The 22,089-nt window shown below is 33.8% G+C and overlaps 1 protein-coding gene and 1 long non-coding RNA gene across 57 annotated transcripts in view; one reads left to right on the top strand and one right to left on the bottom strand.

Moving 5' to 3' along the window:
* LOC140636783 (uncharacterized) overlaps nucleotides 1–22,089 on the top strand; it is a 178,046-nt gene that overhangs the window by 99,146 nt on the left and 56,811 nt on the right. For all 7 annotated transcript variants that reach the window (XR_012034004.1, XR_012034003.1, XR_012034005.1 and 4 more), the window contains one exon: nucleotides 11,044–11,162. This is a non-coding gene — a long non-coding RNA (uncharacterized lncRNA). The remainder of the gene's footprint in view (nucleotides 1–11,043; nucleotides 11,163–22,089) is intronic.
* The window catches only part of RIMS1 (regulating synaptic membrane exocytosis 1), a 477,707-nt gene that overhangs the window by 54,126 nt on the left and 401,492 nt on the right, over nucleotides 1–22,089 (bottom strand). For 43 of the 50 annotated variants that reach the window (XM_072832369.1, XM_072832362.1, XM_072832364.1 and 40 more), the window contains one exon: nucleotides 13,129–13,364. The exons of the other annotated variants lie outside the window; for them this stretch is intronic. In XM_072832369.1, coding sequence (XP_072688470.1) covers nucleotides 13,129–13,364 — 236 coding nt within the window. The remainder of the gene's footprint in view (nucleotides 1–13,128; nucleotides 13,365–22,089) is intronic. 50 annotated transcript variants of the gene reach the window in all.

Genomic DNA, 22,089 nt, shown 5'->3' on the forward strand with positions numbered 1-22,089 from the left:
AAAATCTTAAAAAAAAACCATCCTAGGGTACTGAATTGAATCTGGAATCTGGACTGTTTTTTCTCCCATAGTCCTAGAACAAAGTTTGTTAAGCCTCACTAAAACTTTCACTAATCATTGTGTGTACCACATTCTTTAGTTATAAGAAAATAATTCTTACAATGTAAAGGATTATTTTAATAAGTATCACAATGTACTGGCCTGATATCAGTAGATTTTTTTTTTCTTTAAAGATTTCCTTTACCCATTCGACAGACTGAGAGAGTACAAGTAGGGGGAGCAGCAGAGGAAGAGGCAGAAGTAGGCCCCCAACCAAGCAGGGAGCCCAACAGAGGACCCGATCCCAGGACCCTGGGATCATGACCCAAGCTGAAGGTAGATGCCTAACTGACTGAGCCACCCAGACACCCCAGAAGTTTTATTTTCCATATAAGAAGTCACCAGCTGACTTGCAAAATGGCTATGGCAAATCCATTATGACAGGTATACTTTGTCTTCATCCCCAAGGAAACACAGATTTCCAAAAAATATAGACATTTTCACATTTCTTAACTAAGTACTTTCATAAAATTAATTGCCAGACTTTTATAAAATGAAATGATATATGTAAGAGAGCAGTGAAAACTGTAATATCTTTATCAATCATTATCAATGCAAATTTCATCTTTCAGTAATTTTCTAATAAAATGTTACTTTGACTTTACTGTGGTACAGAAGTTACTCTCACAACAATTCATTTACCATCTCAAAACCCTAAAATGAAAGTATCTACTGTTATTTATAGAAAGGTTAAAACTTAAAAGCAAAAAGGTGGAAGTATCCAGTAAAATGTATCCAGATCAATACTTAGGGGCCTTTGAAGTTATATAAGAGAAAGAAAGGGAAAAGGAGGCAGAAAAATTAAAAAAAAAAAATCACTTCTACTTGTCAAAGTGTTGGCTGTGCAACAGTGGATTTTTTTTTTTTTTTTTTTTTTTTTTTTTTTGCGAGGGACAGTGTCTTACAGGACAGTGCCTTTAATGAAGAAGATTCTCGATAGAAGTCTACTGGTTGGGTATAATGTTTGCACAGCCAGAATATCATGCTCAGATGGTAATTAATTGATCATATCATGGTATTTCATTTAACATTATGACTGCTGATCTTAGTGGATATATTTTAAAGGCAATTTTTCTTCTATGTTGGATTTTATTATATTTTAGGAAATCAACACATCTAATTTTTAAAATTTTTGACAAGTAGAAGTGCAATTTTTACCAATATTTTCCATTACACATATCTCATTGGTTTCATATGCATAATACCTGTGACCTTATAAGTTAAATTTTATCCAAATCAAATTCATATCTATGAACTTTCTGTGACTTTAACAAGAACAATCTGAGGCACCTGAGGGGAGCAGAATTCAGTTTAGGGTATGAGGAGGACTGAGTGGCTTGTGAGGAAAGAGAAAGAACACAAAACTCTTAAAAAGTTTCATTCATTCAAGAAAATCTTTGTATGCCTAATACAGGTATTGTGCTAAATTCTGGGAGTGTAATCATCACTGATATAAAAGACACAACCCTGAGCTCCCAACTGGGAAAATTAAGAATTAGGGGAAATGGTTTCACTACTTTATGCAAGCAGCAGAGTCAAGGATCAGTTTTTAGGGCAAGGTTGAAGAGTTGAAGATTCTTATGTTTGTGGAGGGTGGATCAGCTTTCATTCTGAAAAATCATTTTGTCTAGTGAGAGATGACACCATTGGCACACAGTATAAATGTCAACACTGAAGGAATAGGGAAACTGAAAGTTCAGGAGTAGTATAAATTAACTTCTGACTATGAGAAGCAGAAAATGTGTTTAGGTAACTACAGAAATGATCATTATTCTCTAATGACTTCATCTGTATTCTCCATGGTAGGCACTAAGTTCTTGGCCTACAGCAAAGGTTCTGAAACCTCTTTAAAAGTTGACAGTGTGGAGGAGGCACTAGGTGGCTCTGCCTTGGGCTCAGGTCTCAATCCTGGGGTCCTGGGATTGAGTCCCACATCTGCTCCCCATAGGGAGTCTGCTTCTCCCGCTGCCTTTGTCTCTGCCTCTCTCTGTGTCCCTCATGAATAAATAAATAAATATTATAATAAATAAATAAATAAATAATAAACAAACAAATAATAAATATTTTGGACTCTGTGGGCCATAAGATCTTTGCCTTTGTAGCATGAAAGCAGCCATGGATGACACAGAAATGAATAAGCATGGCTGAATTTCAATAAAACTGCTTTTAGACATCAAAACTGAATTTCATATAACTTTTATGTCACAAAATTTTATTCCTATTATGACTGTTTGCAACCATTTGAAAAAACTGAAAAATCATTATTAGCTCATAGGCCATAAGAAATAGACTTTGAGCCAGAGTTTGCTGACCTCTGACCTAGGATAGAAAAGACTGGGTAATAGGGCAAAGGGAGGGTCAGTTTAAGAGAGATCCTGGATCATTTTCTTGCAGATTATGCTTAATGCAGGATAAACATGTGCACAAATGCCCTTTAAGTGTGCGCACAATGTGGTGTTGTGACCAAGTACAATTTTCTGAGGCCAAGGCTGACAGACTGTACCAGATCCTCAAAGGAGGACTTGACAAGGAGGAACTTTGGGAACACTGATAAGCATAGAACTCAGGTTAGATCTCAAGAACTTGTATCCCATTAACCACTTTACACCTAATGAGCAGAGAAAAACATTGGCTGGCTTAACCTGTCTCTCAGCATCATTCACGAATGATGTCACCAATATCTGTTCTCTACCTACTGCCCTTTTATTTGGTTTCTCAGAATTATTAAGATCGCTAGTCAGTATTACTGTGAGCCCTTTTATTTATATTATTTTTTATATATATTTATTTATGCCAGGTACTTTGCTAAACTGTCAACATAAATTTTCATTTAATTCTCACAACAGTCTTCTGAGATAGGTACCATTTATTCCATTTTATAGTTGAAAAAACTGAGGCTGAAAAGGCCTTTGACTTTTCCTTTTCTTCTGGAGTCTTCCACATCCTCTGTCCTTACATTCTTTTTTTTTTTTTTTAAGATTTTATTTATTTATTCATGAGACACACAGAAAGAGGCACAGACATAAGCAGAGGGAAAAGCAGGCTCCCCAGAAGGAGCCCGATGTGGGACTTGATCTCAGGATCCCGGGATCTTGATCTGAGCTAAGGGCAAATGCTCAACCACTGAGCCACGTGCCCCCTGTCCTTACATTCTGCACTGCCTTCTTAAGAACATTCATTAACCCCAATTTCCATTTACATGCTGATGATCCTCAATTGCTTTAAAAACCTATCCAATGACTGTCCCAAAATCAGAATGGCCAGAAGTGATAAATAATATCCTTGCCCAGCAGTCACTCTTTGACCAAACGGTAATATGTACTCTTATCCCTGGCATTCCTCTCCTCTCTATTGCCCACAGACTCTTGGATACAAAGGACTATAATATTTTTCCTACTCACCAAGCTTTTCTAAATATAGCTTGGCACAAGCCTTCTGCAATGGTGTCCTAAGAGATGTTCTAAATATATGTTTTTTTTTTAATTAAAAAAAAGGTAGTGTTATAGAATAAAAAATATATGAATTTATATTTTTTAAAAGCTATATAAAAAAGTATCTCTCTGTGTGTACAAGGAGTTGAATGGAGCTATAATGAAGTGGTTAAACTCTACTTCGATTTCTAAAAGTTCTGTGGCCTCAGGCAAGTCATGGAATCTGTAAAATAGTAGTAATAAATAGCACCTTATAACTGTTTTGAGGACTGGAGAAATTAATACATGCAAAGCAATTAAACACCTGGATGGCATGTGGTAATTGATAAATAATAACTGTCACTGTTGATGGTTTTATTAATATTAATAACATGCATTAAAAAGATTAGCTAATAATATACTAATTTTTTCACAGTGAACTTGCAGTTAGTGGTGGCATTGTAAGAGTTTTATATTATCTTTTTTCTGGTTTCTTTTGTGACTAAAAATCTGAAAAAGATTACTAAAATAAATGAGCAAAAAATCTATGTAAAATCACTCTGTGTTAAATGAGGATGCATTGAAACTGGTTATCTGCTATAAAAATAATCAGACACATTTCTCATGACACTTGAGCTACCCAGAATATTTTATAACACTCATTCTGAAATTTATCTCATGTTTAAAAATTATCTTAGTACAGTTAACAATAATTATCACCATATATAACTATTTGAGTACTGAGGATTGTACTTTGAAGGCATTTAATAAATGTTAGTTTCCTTTCCTCCTTCAGATTCTAAACACAAATTAATTATAAAAATTAATTCCACTCAAATAAATATTTTTTCTGACAAACCAACCTACTAAAAGTATATATACATATTAGCCAAATTGAAAATTTATAGTTCAAGCGAGGAAAAGAACAAAAATAGAGCAGCTGGCATGTGTTTGAAAATACTAATCCTTATTAGGGCATCTCTTCAGAAGATGAGTTACTATAGCTGAATTGAAATCTCTATTAACAGTAGTGAATTCCTAGGCCAGACAGCAACAGTAAATAAAAGAACCCATGCTTACATTTATTTGATGGTTTTGCAGACTTGGGAATCATTTCTGGCACCATGATTTTGTGTTCAGGAAACAAAGAACATGAAACATTATGTTCCTCAGAATGTTTTTCTTGTGCTATTAAATGAATCAAATAAATGAGGTACAGACAAATAATCTGGATTTTAGCAAAATTGTGATAAATATAGCTTTCCATTTCTGAAGCTCTTGGGGGGGCATCTATCCTTTGTGAGACCTTTTTGCTTTCGTTATTAATCATCAGCAGAGCCAAGGAAACATTTCTTAAAATGTTCTAAGAGAACACCTTAGCCTTCCTTCCTTGCAGCTGTAACTCCCTTTTATAAAGGATAAGACTGAGAATCTTCACAAAGCTGCACTAAACTTAAAATGCAGGGGCGCCTGGGTGGCTCAGTCAGTTAAGTGTCTGACTTTGGTTCAGATCATGTTCTCAAGGTGCTGGGATGGAGCCCAATGTTAGGCTCCATGCTCATCAGGGAATCTACTTCTCCCTCTCCTCCTTCTGCTCCCCTGCTCATGCTCTCTCTCTCTCAAAAACAAACAAACAAACAAACAAACAAACAAACAAAAAACACAAAAAACAAAAAACAAAAACAACCAAAAAACAAAAAACAAAAACAACCAAAAAACAAAAAACAAAAAACAACCTAAAATATTTAGAAAAAATAAAATGTAGAGACTATTTTGGTAAACTAGATTGGCTGAAAGGAAACAAATTAAATCCTATGGCAAAATAAGATATTCACTTTCCCAAGGTAAATAAAGTATGAAATCAAAGCTGGTGATCACTTATTTTATGACTTGCTTTGCTGGTGTGATTTTTGGGGAGAAAATTGGAAAAAGATTAGCAGAAGGGGATTTAATATCTTGGACATTTTCTTGGCGTGATTATTGTCTAAGGACCACATGAATTTTAAAATAATGTCCTCAAGTCACAGGGAAATTAACTTATTCAAGCACTATCCCATTAGGTTTAAGTAGGTTATAGTTACAGTTTTATTCTTGTATATTATTTTCTTGACAGTAGAACAAGGGTAATTTTGTTAGTTTCTATCTATGATTTCTTCTTGAGGAATCTGTGATATGCCTTGGTAATTCCTTAACTCTTACTAAACTATTTTGAAATCAAACATACATAACTCTACCTAAAAGTTCTTAGAATACTTACATTTTTGCCTGTGTAATCTTGTGGGATAATGAACACTATATAGTTTTTAATTCTACTGTGAACCTTCTGAAATGTTTCATTTCTGTGATTATAATGAAAGAATTAATTTCATTGAGATAAATTGCCAAAAAAGGCCTTTTAATCCATATTCTGAGTAAGATTAAGAAAATGATTTGCCTTAGGAAGAGGTAATATCAATAGGTAAGAGAGAGGGCAGAGCTTCAATTTTCTCCAATAGTGCAAATCTTCATACTGGGAAGAGCCAAATTAAGTAGTAAATGGCAGCTCAAGACAGATGAATTTCCAAAATGAATACAATAATCTAGATCTAACCAAATTTTATCTATCTTAAAGATGGACAGTATGATTTCAAAGAATCCTATCATGATCTCAGAAATTCTGGTGCAGACATTGGAGCTGCACATGGCAGGGGATGACAGTCTTGAAAGGCAAATGGAACTAACATGAACTAAGATAACTGCAAATCCTGGTAAATGTGTTTAAAGTTACCTTGCTGAGATTTTACATTATCCAAACTCAGCTGGAATTCCAGTGCTGCTCAGCAGTACTTTTACTGTAATCATTTCTTACAACATCCCTCACCCTGTATCCTCACTCTCTCCATTCACTCTAGCCTCATTTGCACTGAGAAGATCAAAGTCCTCAGACTCAAGCTCCTTCAGCTTTCATATTCCCATTGCAAGACTCCTCTGGATCTTTTCTGTCAAATTCAGGGAGAGAACCATCTTTTCCTCTCCAAGAATAATTTTGGTGTCCTTGAATTATACCTTCTGTTCTCTGGGACTTTGCTCTGTTAATTAAAATTCTTTGTATTCGTATCTTTCAATCTTTCCATCCAGAGGTGCTTTTTCCATATTTCATCCTGTAAAAATGCTCAGATCACCTTCATTCTGAGACAGAAACACATACAGACACAGACACACACGCATACACAGTTTATTCCTAATACTGCCTCCATTACAATGTCTGGTTCATAAAAAAATGCTTTATAAATTTTGGTAGAATGAATGAAAGAAGTGTTCACATGGTCTTTTCTCTTCCTAATACTAAGCTTTCTGAAGAGAAGTTCATAGTAATTGCTTCTATTTATTCATCCTTCCAGCTCCAGCCCCATATATCTCAATAAGCTTTAGGGTGGTGAGGGCAGCCTCATACCATCCCATTGTAGACCCTCCACTTCCATGCCCCTGAGCTCCTATCCACAGTCTCTGCTATTCCAGTTCCTTCCACCCATGACAAGAACCCCCAACCCAAATCCAATGGGGAGTAATTAAGTGGGCATGGGTGAGATGAGAGAAAGTTGAAAGGGACTTCCTTGGGACTCTCTTTCTTGTCTTTACTCCTCACTATTTTTCCTGGATCCTGCTCCTCCCTCCCCACTTCTCTATATTCTCCCTCTTCCTTTAGTAGTTATTCCTGAATAAGGGCATTTGATCTTGTCTCTCTCAAATTTATCTTCAGTCCGTTCCTTTCTCTGAGTAAGCACATTCCTTTCCATATCTATAGTTCCTTCTCTACCTTCTTGTGTCATCATCTGTCATTTCATCTATTAGCCCCACACTGACCTCCTTGCTTCTTCACTGATTTTGTCCACTTGGCTTCCATTTAAGCTTCAAGCAGCACAGCTTTGCTTCTTCTATTGTCCTGATTAAAATGTCTCTATCAAACAGTGAGCAAAGTCCCTTAAGGGCTTCTAAAAGACCTGGCCCCAACCTTCTTCTTCTAAATATATTTCCCACTATAGCCCTTTCATACACCTTTGCTTTCTCCAGACTGTGTCCATGGGCTGAGATCATTTACTGAAATATACATTTGTGTTTTTCTCACAGTTTTTTTCCTTTCCCCTTTCCACAAAATTATTTGCCTTTTAATGTTTCCACAAAATTATTTTATGCTTCCTTGCTTCAGGGATTCTCACAGGAATGTAAAGCAGCCAGAAGGCAGCAGCGACTCTTTTGCCTTTCGTAAATGCCTAAACTCTAAAACAGATAATGCTAAATGTGTGAGCCAGATGGGGAAAGAGGAGAAGGCTCTGCAGGGCCCAGAGGCCAGGGTGGAACCTGTAGGAACCCAGGCCCTGGTCTGTTGCTCTGCTGTGACACAGAAAGAGAGGAAGAATATGCTAGGAGTTTAATGTAACTAAAAGGTATTCTTGGTACAGATTGAGATTCTTTTACTCAGAAGGGGTGTGCATCATTTCCAAGTCATAGAAATTTTGGTTTATCCATGTTCATGTGAGATATGTTTCTTTACAAAATATATACCTATTACTTTGCTCATGACAATAGCCCCAAATTTTCTGCACTTGAAGCAAACGGACAGGAAAGTCAGAGAGTTTTATCTAACAGGAATTCAGAGAAAAAGATACTGGTAAATATTGAAGTAACAGAAGACAATTTATAGAGTTAGAGGGTCTTGAGCAGGGTCTTAAAGGAAAGGACTTGGACAGAGGAAAATGAAATTTGGAATGGGGAAAATTTGAAAGGTACAGAATATCTATCATTAAAGAAAGAGAAATGATTTTTTGGTACATTCTTAGTACATGATAATTGACTCTTAATTGTTTGAAAATTAGAAAATAGTCCAGTAACATTTTCCATAATTTCATCAGTTTTAATCATTAACACGGTATTAGTCTATCTACTAAAGTATTTTTAGCTGTTAATGATATAATAAATAATTTAATCAAATGGTTAGACCATAATTATTTACCAGTTCTACATTTGCTCTCATCCCAAGACACAGATTTTAGACCATTTTGTCTTCCCTCTTCTTTTGGTAACATACATAAATGGCATGGTGTTTACTACATTTGGCACTTGCTTTATATTTTCTCATTCAGTTCTTTGGTTTATATTTATTTCAAGTGTGAATAATTTCCTTCCCCTGGGGATGATACTTTTAATTCTAAAATACCTACTGTGGCTGGTACAGAATGGAGATATAGTTATTCAGTAATATAAGATGAGGTAAATTGAACAATTTCTAGTCTATAAAACTGACGGTATTTTACATGCATAGATATTTTCTTCATAAAATTTAAATGTTCTAAGCAGAAATCATAATCTCAGATTCACAGTGCTTATTTGATCTAAGATTTGTCCTGAGGTGACCTGTCTGTTGCATGGAAGAGGTCTATCCATTAGAGTTAAAGAAATCTTTTATATGCTTTTAGGATGTGCACCTTTCCCAGGGGAGTAAGCACTCATCATTTTCAAATACTTTATCGAGGTACTGTTCCCTCTGTCCTGGAATGGCCTTCCCTGTATAACAGTCCTGATTGATTGATTATTTATTTTTTAAATATTTTATTTATTTATTCATGAGGACACACAGAGAGAGGCAGAGACATAGGCAGAGGGAGAAGCAGGCTCCCTGTAGGGAGTCCAATGCAGGACTCTCAGGACCTTGGGATCACACCCTGAGCCAAAGGCAGACACTCAACCGCTGAGCCACCTAGGTGCCCCCCAATTTATTTTTTAATGCACAGGTCTCACCTCATTAAGGAATCCTCTTGAAATTGCATGAGAAAGTGAATCACACTCTGTGCTCCCCCTGTACCCCTTTGATAATTGGATAGTTGCCCTTTCTGAGATGGAATATTAATATGTAACTCACCCTTTTCTACTTTGACATCTCTGAAGGCAGGGTCAGTATTTCATCCATCTCTTTAGTATTCCTTGCTCCTAGCCCAGTGCCTAGTATAGTGTCTATCACACACTAGCAACAGGACTGTGCTTAAATGTTTGTTGAACCTTATTTCAAATTCTTTGTTGCACAGTGGTTAAGAGCATAGGCTTTGGTACCCAGAAACCTGGGTTTAAATTCTGGGCCTATCACTTATAATGGGAACTTGGGCAAATTACCTAATCACTGTATGCCTTAGTTTCTTCAATTTCAAAATGGGAATAGGGCAGCCTGGGTGGCTCAGTGGTTTAGCACCGCCTTCAGCCCAGGATGTGATCCTGGAGACCCGGGATCAAATCCCATGTCGGGCTCTCTGCATGGAGCCTGCTTCTCCCTCTGCTTGTGTCTCTGCCTCTCTCTCTCTCTCTCTCTCTCTCTCATGAATAAATAAAATCTTAAAAAAAAAAAAGGGAATAGTAGCAATGGTACTTCATAAGTTTATTATGACCAATAAAGGAGTGAAATTATATGTACACATATGTGCATATGTATAACTGAAGAATGCATGGGAAAAGCTCTAGAATGTAAATCTGTTACTAGTTTTATTCACATAGACACATGAATACTTACCATTCTTATGATACTTCTACTTGTAGGTAATTGCAGGGGTGTTATTTAGGGATGAACCTTCACAGATGTTTAGACCCTTCTCAAAAATGCCTTTATTTATAAGTAAGGAAGGGATTTCCACTGGGGGAATGTCATATAGTTAGCCTATAAGTGAGGGAACAAATCCTCACACTACTCAGGCTGGGCTTCTAAATCTACATGAGCTAAAAAAACTACCTTGAGTTCTAAAGCCTAGCTCTAAGTTTACTCAGAATTTCATTCAATTTGAAAATATTGCTAGATCAGGATCAGGAGTTTTTTCTTATAATTTTCCTTTCTTTCACTACTTCACATTTCAATCTAATTCAGCTACCATTTACTGAATAGTAAATAGTATGTTGTGATTGCTTGAAGACATTTACCAGTAGTAACACCTAGAGTCATTGGAAATGTCTTGTCACTTTCCTATTAAAAATACATATTTAAAGAAGTTATTCCTACTTTAATTGTGAATAAATAGTGTGGTAAAGGTGATTTAAAAATATTAATATTATTTATAACTGAAATATCCTGTAAGAATAATCATATGTAACTTTAGAGACTAGTATATCGTTAGAATAATTATATATCTAATTAAAGAGCTAATAAATGCTCTTCATAGTAAATATACATATGTGAGTATATGTATAAAATTTACTATTTTCAATTTGTTGAAATAAATTTTACTTGATTTCAAACGAAGACTCAAATATGCCACTTTGAGCAAACTTGCAGTTATAGCAACAAAAGCAGAAAAGCAATATGTTTGTAGTCTATCATTCTAAAAAGAGTTGATTAGACTTTATTTCTGAGTGCTTTGCATTTTCTTGATTCTCTGTTGTCTGTGTGGTAGAGGGTAGAGAATCTGTAACCCAGGCTGTACAGATTAGAGGTTTACTATAAGAGAAGACCTTACTTAATCTTTTTTCACATTAAAACAATTAAACATTTACATTAAATGTAATATGTTCTATTTCACAGAATACACAGCCTGTTTTAATGTATAAGGAATGCTGTTTTCCTCTCCATATCACTTCTAGAAGACAGAACAGGGCAAAAAACCACGGCATGCACTGAAACAAAGAGGCATGACAATTGAGGTTTGTTACTATTTGTCGTGTGCTTTAGAAAGATGGAGAGTATCAAATAACAGGTAAAATTATGATATAGAAAAAGAGACATAAAATTTTATACCTGGAAAGTTCAAACAAGGACATCTAGTCCAACCCACCCATTATATAAGCAAACTAAGTCCTATAGAAATGAAGTCAAAGTTGATTCACTGAGTCATTTTGGAATAGAATTATTTTGTTAGCTTGGCTTTGTAACCCGTTATCTTTTTCCGCTTCCTTACACTGCAACCTAATCCCCTAAAGTAGGCATTCCATGGAAGTTATTAACAATGCAACCTTTTGGGAAGGTAAATATTATTTGAAATTAAACAATGACCATAAATGGAATAAAATTTAAATTAATAAAGCAGAGTCTAAGTGTTTCATCTGAACCTATTACCTACAAAGTTGTATAACAAGTATAGATTCTATATAAAATTATTGTTGTGTTTTAGTCTAAGAAACTATAATTATACTTAACTAGTGAGTGATAGAGAGGGAACTAACTATAGGGGAAAAATAAAAGAAGAGAGACTATGAATAGTTAGGGAAAGAAGATACCTGCTCGCTAAACCTGCAGCCTCTCACATAGGAAAGACTGGTTCATCAAAGAACATTTCCATTTCATCTAAGTGATGACGGATTTTGAAATCTGGTGGTGAAATCCTTATCCACACTGTAAACTATCATTACATCAATACCAAAAACCAAGAAGCATCACCATCAAAAATAAGACAAATCAAACAACACAAAGGAAAAATGCCTCCTACTCTTTAGGAAGAAGTCTGACACTAGGAAAATAAAAAATTCTCCTTCCCAATGAACATCTCATCTTAGTTGGATGGCACAGAGGCAGATCCATCACAGAGACTAGCTAATCTAGGTTCATTCTATGTTTTTCAGAAAGACAAACCTCTGTTTAAATAGCTGTGCACTCTAGTTCAGTTTTTCAATGGTTTAATATCCTACCTTTAATTTATTTGTAAGTACGTCCACTAGAATGCACATTTTAAAATAGGCACTCTCCAGGATGCCAAGTTAACTATGAAAAGAATTTCATGAAAGTTTTTTGGCATAAGTAAATTTTGTTACAAGACTTTTGCTGTTAAGGAACAGAAATACGGAACCAATGGTTATAACAAGAGAAACAAGTACTGACAGTTTAAATCAATTCAATATTTCACTTACCTTTAGTTTTCCATAGTACTGAGCATAGTACTGAATTATCTAATAATGTCTGATAAATATTATATAATTTTGGGCAACTGAAAAAAAATTTTGTAGTACAGAAATAACCATCCTCCTTTCTGTGTTTGCTTTTTTCTATATACCTTGAGGACATAAAGCTTTTAAGATTTATAAGCTGTAGAAAGTATCTGAAACTCAAATTTGTATTAAGACATTATTCTTTGCACAAATCCACTGACCCATTTTCCTAAAGTAAAAATAACTGCTGGGTTTTTAACTTGCACTGAAAATATAACAATCACAGTTCAATAATTATATTCATACAGTACCTTGAAGACTATATTTCAAGTTGCACAACTGACCTTCTTTTCTATAAAAAATATAGATAGAGCCTAAATCATAGGTAATTATATCATGGAACATTTTGAAAAGGAGAATCCTGTTGCTTTTCTTGCATATAAATCAATTTGGATCTTTAATACTTCTTTGCATTTCCTTGCATATTTATAGACATGACTTTATTTCTTTTTTTAACTTATAGAAAATATCTGACCACTTTATAGATTGACAAATGATACCTTGTTAGACAGCTGTACAGAAAAAAAATAAGCACACACATGTGACAGATTTTCAGAGACAGAAAAATAAATTTCCTTTTGCAAAGAATCAGTACACTCTACAATCACTCACAAGCCATAGCACGAGGATCCACTTTTGTCTCTCCAGCAAGAATTCGAGGTGTCTAAGTTGAATTCACTTCACTCACCTGTTTGGCTTAGTTGGGATGTGCTTCTACTCCTTCTAGATACTATGGCAACCACTTTGGCACTCAGGCTGGATCTCCTTTTCTTTCCACCTGCTCCAACTGTACCCACAGCCGTGTCGGACTGACTGCCATCATTATGCTCCAGTGTGTACATCTCCCCACTCACACTGGTGCTCTTCGTGATGGCTCTTCCTGAAGTCCCCATCCGTCTGCCTTGCATTTTAGGGGTAAATGAACTATATTTACAAAGTAAAAACATATATGCATCCATAAATTACAGGTCAGCATAACCAAAGCTCTAAATCTAATTAATTTTGAAATAATCCAGGTAAATTTTTAGCAGGAAAAGTCAGTTGAGTAGTAGGCTTATAGCTAGGATTTACTAGACATAGCTTAAAACAATAGTATTTTGACATAGGAATCTTAAACTTAGAGTAAAAAGAAATGCAACCAATGTTATCCACAGGGAGGAAAATGTTACTAATTTTAGAGTTACTGTGTTACTTTCAGAGAAAAACAAAAATATTTAAATCAATAAAACAAGTTCATATACATTCCTCAGAAAAAAGTATTATTAAAAATGGATACTCTGGATTTGCCATTCAAGGCTTAAAAAATGAAAACATCTGTTCTAGTTCCAACTAACAGATATCTCTTTTACAATCTGAGGCTTAACGAGTCTAAGACAGACTACTAATGAGGCAAAAAGAATCACATTTCCCTCTTTCTTCCTTATCCCCTCATGTTGCATCTCTTCCAAATTCCACTTCCTTTTTCTCTGTCAGTGTTTCAAACTCATATGCTCAGATTGAGATGTTCTTTTTTTTTCCTTGCTTATTATAACTTGCTTGTCTATGTTTCCAGATTATACTAATTTACCTGAATAAATTACTATACTTCTTTCCTAAATGAAAAAAATTACTGTTGAGAATTTCAGGCACCCTGGAAGTTTGGTGGGGAAAAAAAATCGCCTCTACTTGCTAAAGTAAATGTATGTCTGTGAGTTGGGGAGAGAGCTAAGGCAGGAAAGTTGGGAGCCACGGATGTTAGGATTCTTCATATCTTTTAAGTTACGCTGCATATGCAGTTATATTATCCATGTAGATTGCCCTCTTTTGGTCTAGTAAAGACCTGGTTTGATATATCTGAAATGGCCCTCTTTATTTTATGTTTTCTTAAAATATCTGCAAAAATTGACTTACATGACCCTTACCACGATCTTGATTTTCTATTTCTTGTTTTGAAGTACAAAATACGTTGAAACAGTAACTTTTAACAGTGATGACATTTAATACTCAGGTTGGGATAAATCCTAATATGATTAGAAATGATAAAACAAATATTTGGGATCATGTAATGTATTTGTGGTTAAATATATAATGAGTGTTTCAGTAGAAAGGGAAACTGATATGGGATGAATTCAGAAAAATGGGAGAATGAGATTGTGGAAGGCTTAGAAGTTATGGAAATGAAACAAGACTGTTGGATCCTTAGTATCCTTCCATGAATTGAATTGAAAAATGAGACCCCTATTTGATAGGAATCATTTTTAATCCCTACCTGAATTACTTGGTCTATATCATTAATAATATTAATACTTGTACCCTTTCAATTTATTCTAATCAGCTTTTCATTAACTCAAAGCTTTTAAAGCCATTTAGTTATGCTATGTGCTTTATGCAAACTCTATTTCAAAACATTATTGAGGACAGTATTACCTATAGCTAGTCCAAAATTGATTCTTATGGGGTTTGTATTCCCAACTCCAGGGGACCTTCTTTCATGATAAATATTACAGTAAACTTCTTCTGTGTCCTCACCAATTTATTTCAATGCATGATCTAAATCTGCCACGTCTCCTTAAGCTTACTCTTACTACCTGCTTTTTCTACTATTTTGCTTGCAGACTTTTTGCTGGAGAATATGAAGCAATGTCATAATTTGGTCAGTTTTGTAGTTATCATGTCCATCTTCAATCAAACACTTGTGATTGAGAAGTCAGTAGTTTTTCCACCTCTCATCAATCTTTTTAGCACACTCCTTGCAGGAGTTATTGAAAATTTCTTTTCTGATGATTTTATTCTTACCTTAATAGTAAAGTCTGGATAAACTAACATGTACCTTTTGTTTCTCCATTATTTCCATGAAAATGGAGTTCTATTACAACTCTCAATTTGTATTTTAAAAGTTAGTTCATAAAAAATACTATTGTAAAATATTTGACAATGTTCTTTAGGCTACAGAAAAATTTAAAAGTATAGGGAAATGTCATCAATAATATTTCTGTCATGAGAGTGTATTCAATATGAGCCAGGAAGATTCAAAATTATTTTTTCATGGGCGTTTAATCACAGCAATGAAATGTTCTACTATGTTGAAAAAATTCTGGAAAGCAGCTATGCTCATCACTATATCACCAATGCAAACCAATGACAAAACTTCTAAAAAAATTAGGGAAATCTGTATAGTGATTACCACTTATGGAGTTAAGAATTTATGTTAAAATTAGTTTTGTGAATAAATGATATAGTTTTTCCTCAAAAAATAAAATATTTAGAATTTTAAAAGCATTCTTATATGATATGACAACTGTACACAGCTTCCTTAAGAATATGGAATATCATAGTGTTCAACAAGAACATGTTAAGGCATTTTCAATTCTGTTTACCTAATTGAGGGGAGAGGTTTCTGGGTTCTAATCAGGTTAATTTAATTCATGTGAAGGTTACCATTTTACTGCAAATATGCTTTCTATTCCCCTATTTTGTATCCTTTTATTTGTTTCGCTTCCATTGCCTAGTAAACTATTCCCGTTACTTAGTTTCATTTAGTGCCTGAATCCTTCAGGATGTACTTTAAGGTTTTCTGCTTTATAAAGCTCAGAGCCTGTTTAGTGTTATGACTCTCGTTTCCCAGTCCTTTGTTTTCTGTTTTCTTTTGGTTATATTAGGATTCTTACATTTTATATCAGCATGCACCTTATGCATCACTAGATTTGCCACAGTGCCCTTCCTACTGCTGAATGAACTGAAAATTTGAGTAGGAAGCAAAAAAAAAAAGTGATGTTGGTATACAAATGGACTAGGATATAACCCATCTTTAAAAATAAATAAACAAAACCCCCACCTTTCTTCTTTGATACCCCCCCTCCCTCTGGCTACTGGCTTTTTTGCTAAAAAATCTTCTCATGCAGTTGTCTGTATGTTCTGTCTTCCTATTCTATCTTGAACTAATTTAAATCAGGCTCTGTCCCCACTACTTCACCAAAGCTGCCTTTTTTATTAAAGTCACCAATGATTCCACATGGTAGTCCTATCATTGCACAGTCCTTACCTTTTTGACCTCTCAATAAATCATGTATGTGACAAGACATTTGATTTTACTGATCATGAAACACTTTATTCTCATGATTTTCCTACCTCATTGACAAGAAGACCTTTATCCTCTTTGTCACCAAATACTGCGGTTCTTCAGTGCTCAGCCCTCTGACCTATATTCTTCCCTATGACACTAACTCCCCAGGTGTCTCCTCTCTCAGGCTTTACATATTAAACATTGCTGCAAATTCCAATTGTTTTCTCTCCACTTGTACTCAGTCCTGAACTCGAGATTTATATAGTCAGCTGTTAACTGACATTCCTGTTTGGATATGTTTCTCAAAAATAACATGTTCCACCCAACTGAAAAACTGCTCTATAGAACTTATCCTTCTTATCACATTAAAGATACCCATTCTCCCAATTGCTCAGAGTAATAATTTCCCCCTATAAAGAAATCTAATGTGGATTTTAGACCAAATAAAATAGTTGCCTTATTTTCTAATGGTTGATGTATTATCTAACAAGCCCACTGAAGGGTCATGTGACTCTCTAGGGGAATGTGTAAAATTTTTGTCTATTTACTCCTATAATAATTATGGTTCAAAGATTTTGCAACTCTGTAAAGCTAGATATTAACTTGAAGAAAACTGATAAGGAGCAAATGATAACTATTTAGAAGATGAGGTAACTCCAAAGGTTACAGTTTTACTGACCTAGAGAATATTACCCAGTTTTGAATCTAAATTCATAATCTTATTCAGCATTCATCTTTTTTTTCAATGACTATATATGTGTATACATAAGTACCTGAGTTTCTTGGATCATCTTTGGAATCTATTTATCATCCTGTTGGTTTTCTCACTAATGAGTTAAAAGTTCAACATTTGCTACCTGTTTGTCTTATTACTGTGTTTTGATTTTGAGAATAAGGTTTTGGTAGTGTTGAGGAGTCCCATCAAAATGCCCAAATGGACCCCCTGCTGGATCCAATTAAACTATGTTGTTGGAGCAGGGCACCTCCTGTACTCCTTAAAGGTTGCCTTTAAACAAGTGGCAACAGAACATGACTTTTAGTCTCTGCTTCCTTTTTTCAGACTCTGGTTTTCTGTATTTCTTTGTTTTGTTTGTTTGTTTCTGGTTCTTGGTAAATTGGCTCATATTTTGCTTGCTTGTGACTAATAATACAATCCTCACTAATGGCACCAATAATAGGAAATCCATTCATGGAATCAAATCTGTTGGATGATAGATATCAGGATATATTATAAGTTGGATGGCAAAACCCCCCAAAATTGGGTTTGTTAGCCTTTTTTACATGTCTGTTAGCTTGTTACTAAAAGTTCACATAACTTATGAAAATGTCTTGTGCATACTGAAATAAGAACTGCTCTTTAAAGTCCAGGCTTAGATTTCGGTGGTAATTTTGGTCCTTTGGCTAAGTGGGAAAACCAAGGTTGCTAGTTCTCTTCGTATTCTTAAAAACAGTCTTTTTAATTGATAATAAAAATCTTTTACTTTCTATGTACCCTAGGAATAGCTGTCCAGGCAGATAGATATTAGATCCAAAGTTATCTTAAATTTAATAGAACTCCTGTTCTGACTGAACTGTATAGATGAGTAAGTACTTACATAATTCTAATATGGGTAACTAAAGAATCTCTAGAGAAAAAAGAAACTGAAAATCAAATACTTTGAATATGCTAGCCTCTTAAGAAAAAAAATTCTCAAAGAATTGCTAACTCAGAAGAATTTTAATAGAAGAATTTAAGCCCATAATCAAAGCTAATCCTTTGAGATATCAAACTAGTTTGATAAATTTGGCTTAAAAACAGCCTTATAAAAACCATGATGAGATGCCAGTTCATACACACTAGGATAGCTATAATAAAAAGGAGACACTAACAAGTGTTGATGAGAATCTGAAGAAACTAGAACCCTCATACATTGCTGATGGGGAAGTAAAATACTACTGCTTTGGAAAAGTCTGACAGTTTCATTAAACTTAGACATAGTTAAATTAAACTCAAAGTTATCGAATGATTCAGTAATTCCATTCAAAAGTTAAACATAGTTACCATATGGCCCAGCAATTCCATGCCTTGGTACACACTGAAGAAAATTTAAAACACATATCTACATGAAAACTCACATATGAATATTCATATCAACGTCATTCTTAACACTGAAAAAAAGGACAACCCAAATGCTCATAAACTGATGAATGGAGAAACAAAATGTGGCATATCCATATACAATGGAGAATTATCAAACATAAAAAAGGAATGAAGTGCTGTTATAAACATGGATTAAGTTAAAAACATCATTACATGAAAGAAGCTAGATACAAAAGGCTACTTATTGTGTGCTTCCATTTAAATGGAATGTCCTAGAGTCAAATTCACAGAGACAAATGTAGATAAGTGGTCACCAAATGCTAAAAGGGGGAGAATGGGAAGTGACCACTAAATGGGCTTCTTCTGGGGGATGATAAATATATTGTGGAATTAGACAGTTGTGATAGTTGCACATCAAATTGTGACTACATTAAAAACTTCTAGATTTTATAATTCCATAGGATGAACTTTGTAGTATGTGAATTATATCTCAACTTAAAGTTTTGTCTTCTTACAGATTTTACCAGCATGGTATATGATATGAGCACAAAATTTCATTTTCTTTTTTAGAAAATGAAAGACTTAGACTTAGATTGGTTTTCCAAGACAGATTGGTTTTTGCATGGGCAGCCAGAATCTGGAATTCCTAAACTGGTTTTACTTAATGGAACGCTAACACAGTAATAATGCTTAAGATTATGAAAAATGTAAAATTATGTAATAACTAAATTGAATTGTAATTCTGATAAAACTCTGTTATCAATAAGAATTAAGTTGGAGTGTCAGCCTAAGCAAAATTTCCAAGTGATTAGTGAATTTTAAGATTTAGAATTAGTATTAAAAAATTCATTAATTAATTAAAAAATCTCTGAATAAGAGATTCTGGATAATAAGAATATAGATATTTTCTAAGTTAGAATATAAAACTTGGTTAATAACCAAGGAAATATATATATGTACATTTAATTTTCATATGATATATAGTAGCTTTGCCTTTGATAAAGTTTATCTTCATTTCTGCCCCTTAAACAATATATCTAAGGGATATTGTGGGTGTAGGGTGCTTTCATGTGTGCTCTATAACTTGCTGGTATGCTAAATTACTTGCATATGACAGTCTGTTGTGCTCAATTACCTACCTCTGAGTTTTCTCTATGAAATAGAAGCTTAGGTTAAAAGTTGTAGTTAATATTGACAGTTGGTTCTACACTAGGAACAAAAGTGGCATATACTTTAAAATATGTGGATACATATTCAAGACAATAGATGTGTTTTTATTTATCAAAGGAAAAGAAGGAAATAATTTCTTAGATTAAAATACCTGGAATGTGAATGAAGATAGTAAAAGACAGAACTTGAGCAGATACATTAAATTGTAGAAGGTCTGAGGAAAAGTGAGCTATTTACCCTGTTTTATGGTAGCTGTAAACAGTAAGTCTGAAGGGCAAAAAAATAAAACTTTGACAAACTGGCTCCAATTAATGTAAATATTCATAATATACTAAGAAAAGTCTGTGAGTTATTTACTAAAAGTTATATTAATACAAGATTAAAATTTGATTTTCTGTTAAAATGATGAATTGATCTTAGAATATTTAGTTGAGAGCAACTTTCATTTAATTAGAAGTGGCAAGCTGACCATTAAGGAACAAGAGTTCTACTTTATATGTAGAACCAATACCTACAAAGCCTGCAAAGGAAATTGGTTTAGTATCTGTTTTATGGCTCACAGGATCCTAGAACTACGGATAATAAAAAAAAGTCTGTACCCTGAATTTAGCAGAATTTTAGAGATCTCATAGTGATAGGTACAGCAAATGATGTCTGGTAGTGATGACTGCTTTGGCTCACACTGTAAATAACATACATTATTTAGTGGGATATAATTTACCATAAAATGGCAAAGATGGTATGATAATCTATATGCATTTTATCAAATCAAAGATGTCATCAATATTAAAATACATTATTATTTTATGTATTCTTAAGAAAGAAAAATGTTGGTAACAAAACTATGGCATGCCATCAATTGTAAAATATATACCAATTTCATATATGGCAAAGTATAAATAAGTGAGAACCATGAAATTATGATAATAGCCAATTTAGAAACTCATTTTAAACAAGAATTTTTAAAAAAAGATTGGTAAATTATAATCACTTTCTAAATATTCAACATGCCAAAAGAATCTGGAGGTCTAACAAGATTCTATGGTAAACCTGAAAAGGGGCCAGTAATATAAGGCATATTAAAAGATGGCTGTAATATACATAAATTCATAATTCTGTTAACAAAAATACTAAAAATCAACCCAAATTATTTAGATCAATATGGAAGTTACTAATCACAAATTGAAATCAAACAGAAACTTGCTGATCAATATTAAGAAACAATTCCCAGGCATCTATCTCAAAATTTTCAGTAGTTAAAATACAGGGCTGATGAATGACAACCAAATGGCATCAAATATCTCCTGACCATGTCTAGTGGATCTACCTGAATAAGCATCAGTTAGAACTGAGGGATGCACTCAAGTTAAATCACTATATTCAATCTCTTCAAAAATGCCAGCCGTTCAGAATAATTACCTCTGTGTAATTCTTGCTGAATTTCATTCGTATACACATACACATGCATGAGGCTATAAGTAGTTTTTGGTATTGAGGATGTACATACCTTTTGTTAGCATATTCTTAGGTAACAGACTTATTCCTAGGTATTTCTAGTTTCTGATTATATTATACTAATGGTATTTTATAAATTTAATTTCCTAAAGTTTGCTGCTAGTACATAAAAATACAATAAATTTTTGTATTTTGCCATTGTATCCAGTGACTATACTAAGTTCATTTATTGATTCTAATAGTTGTTTTATAGATTATTTTGGGTTTTTTATATGAAGAATCATAAAAACTATGAATAATGACATTTTAAATTCTTCATTTGCAATCTTTATAGCTTTTATTAACTTATTTTTTACTGCTATATTGCTATACTGCGAGGTCCAACACTGGCTAGGGCCATGTGAATAATGTTTGATAGAAGTTGTGAGAATGGCCTATGAAATTGGGGCAAAAGTGTTCAGTTTTTCACTATGAAATAAAATACTTGCTGTAGGGTCACTGTAGATAATTTTTATTGTCTTAAGAAAGTTCTTAGTTTGCTAAGATATTTTATCAAATGTATGTGCTGAATTTTATCAAATGCTTTTTTCCCTTTATTGAGACGATTATATAATTTCTTTCATTCTGCAATTAATTATATATGGAAAATGTAAAACAAATTTTGCATTATGGAACAAAAAGTTTTGTCATAATGTATTTTCATTCTCTCAAAATCTATCTGGATTCAATTTGCTGAAATTTTATGAGAGATTTTGGTTTGTGATTTTCCTGTCTTCTAATGTCCTTATCAAAGTTATCAAGGATAGGCTGGCCTCACAAAAAGATTTAGGAAGTATTTTTACTTTTACTTTTTATTCTCTAGAGAAATTGCTATATGCCTGAGAGCATTCATTCCTTAAATA

Source organism: Canis lupus, chromosome 7 (assembly GCF_048164855.1).
Source record: "Canis lupus baileyi chromosome 7, mCanLup2.hap1, whole genome shotgun sequence".
Lineage (NCBI taxonomy): Eukaryota > Metazoa > Chordata > Mammalia > Carnivora > Canidae > Canis > Canis lupus.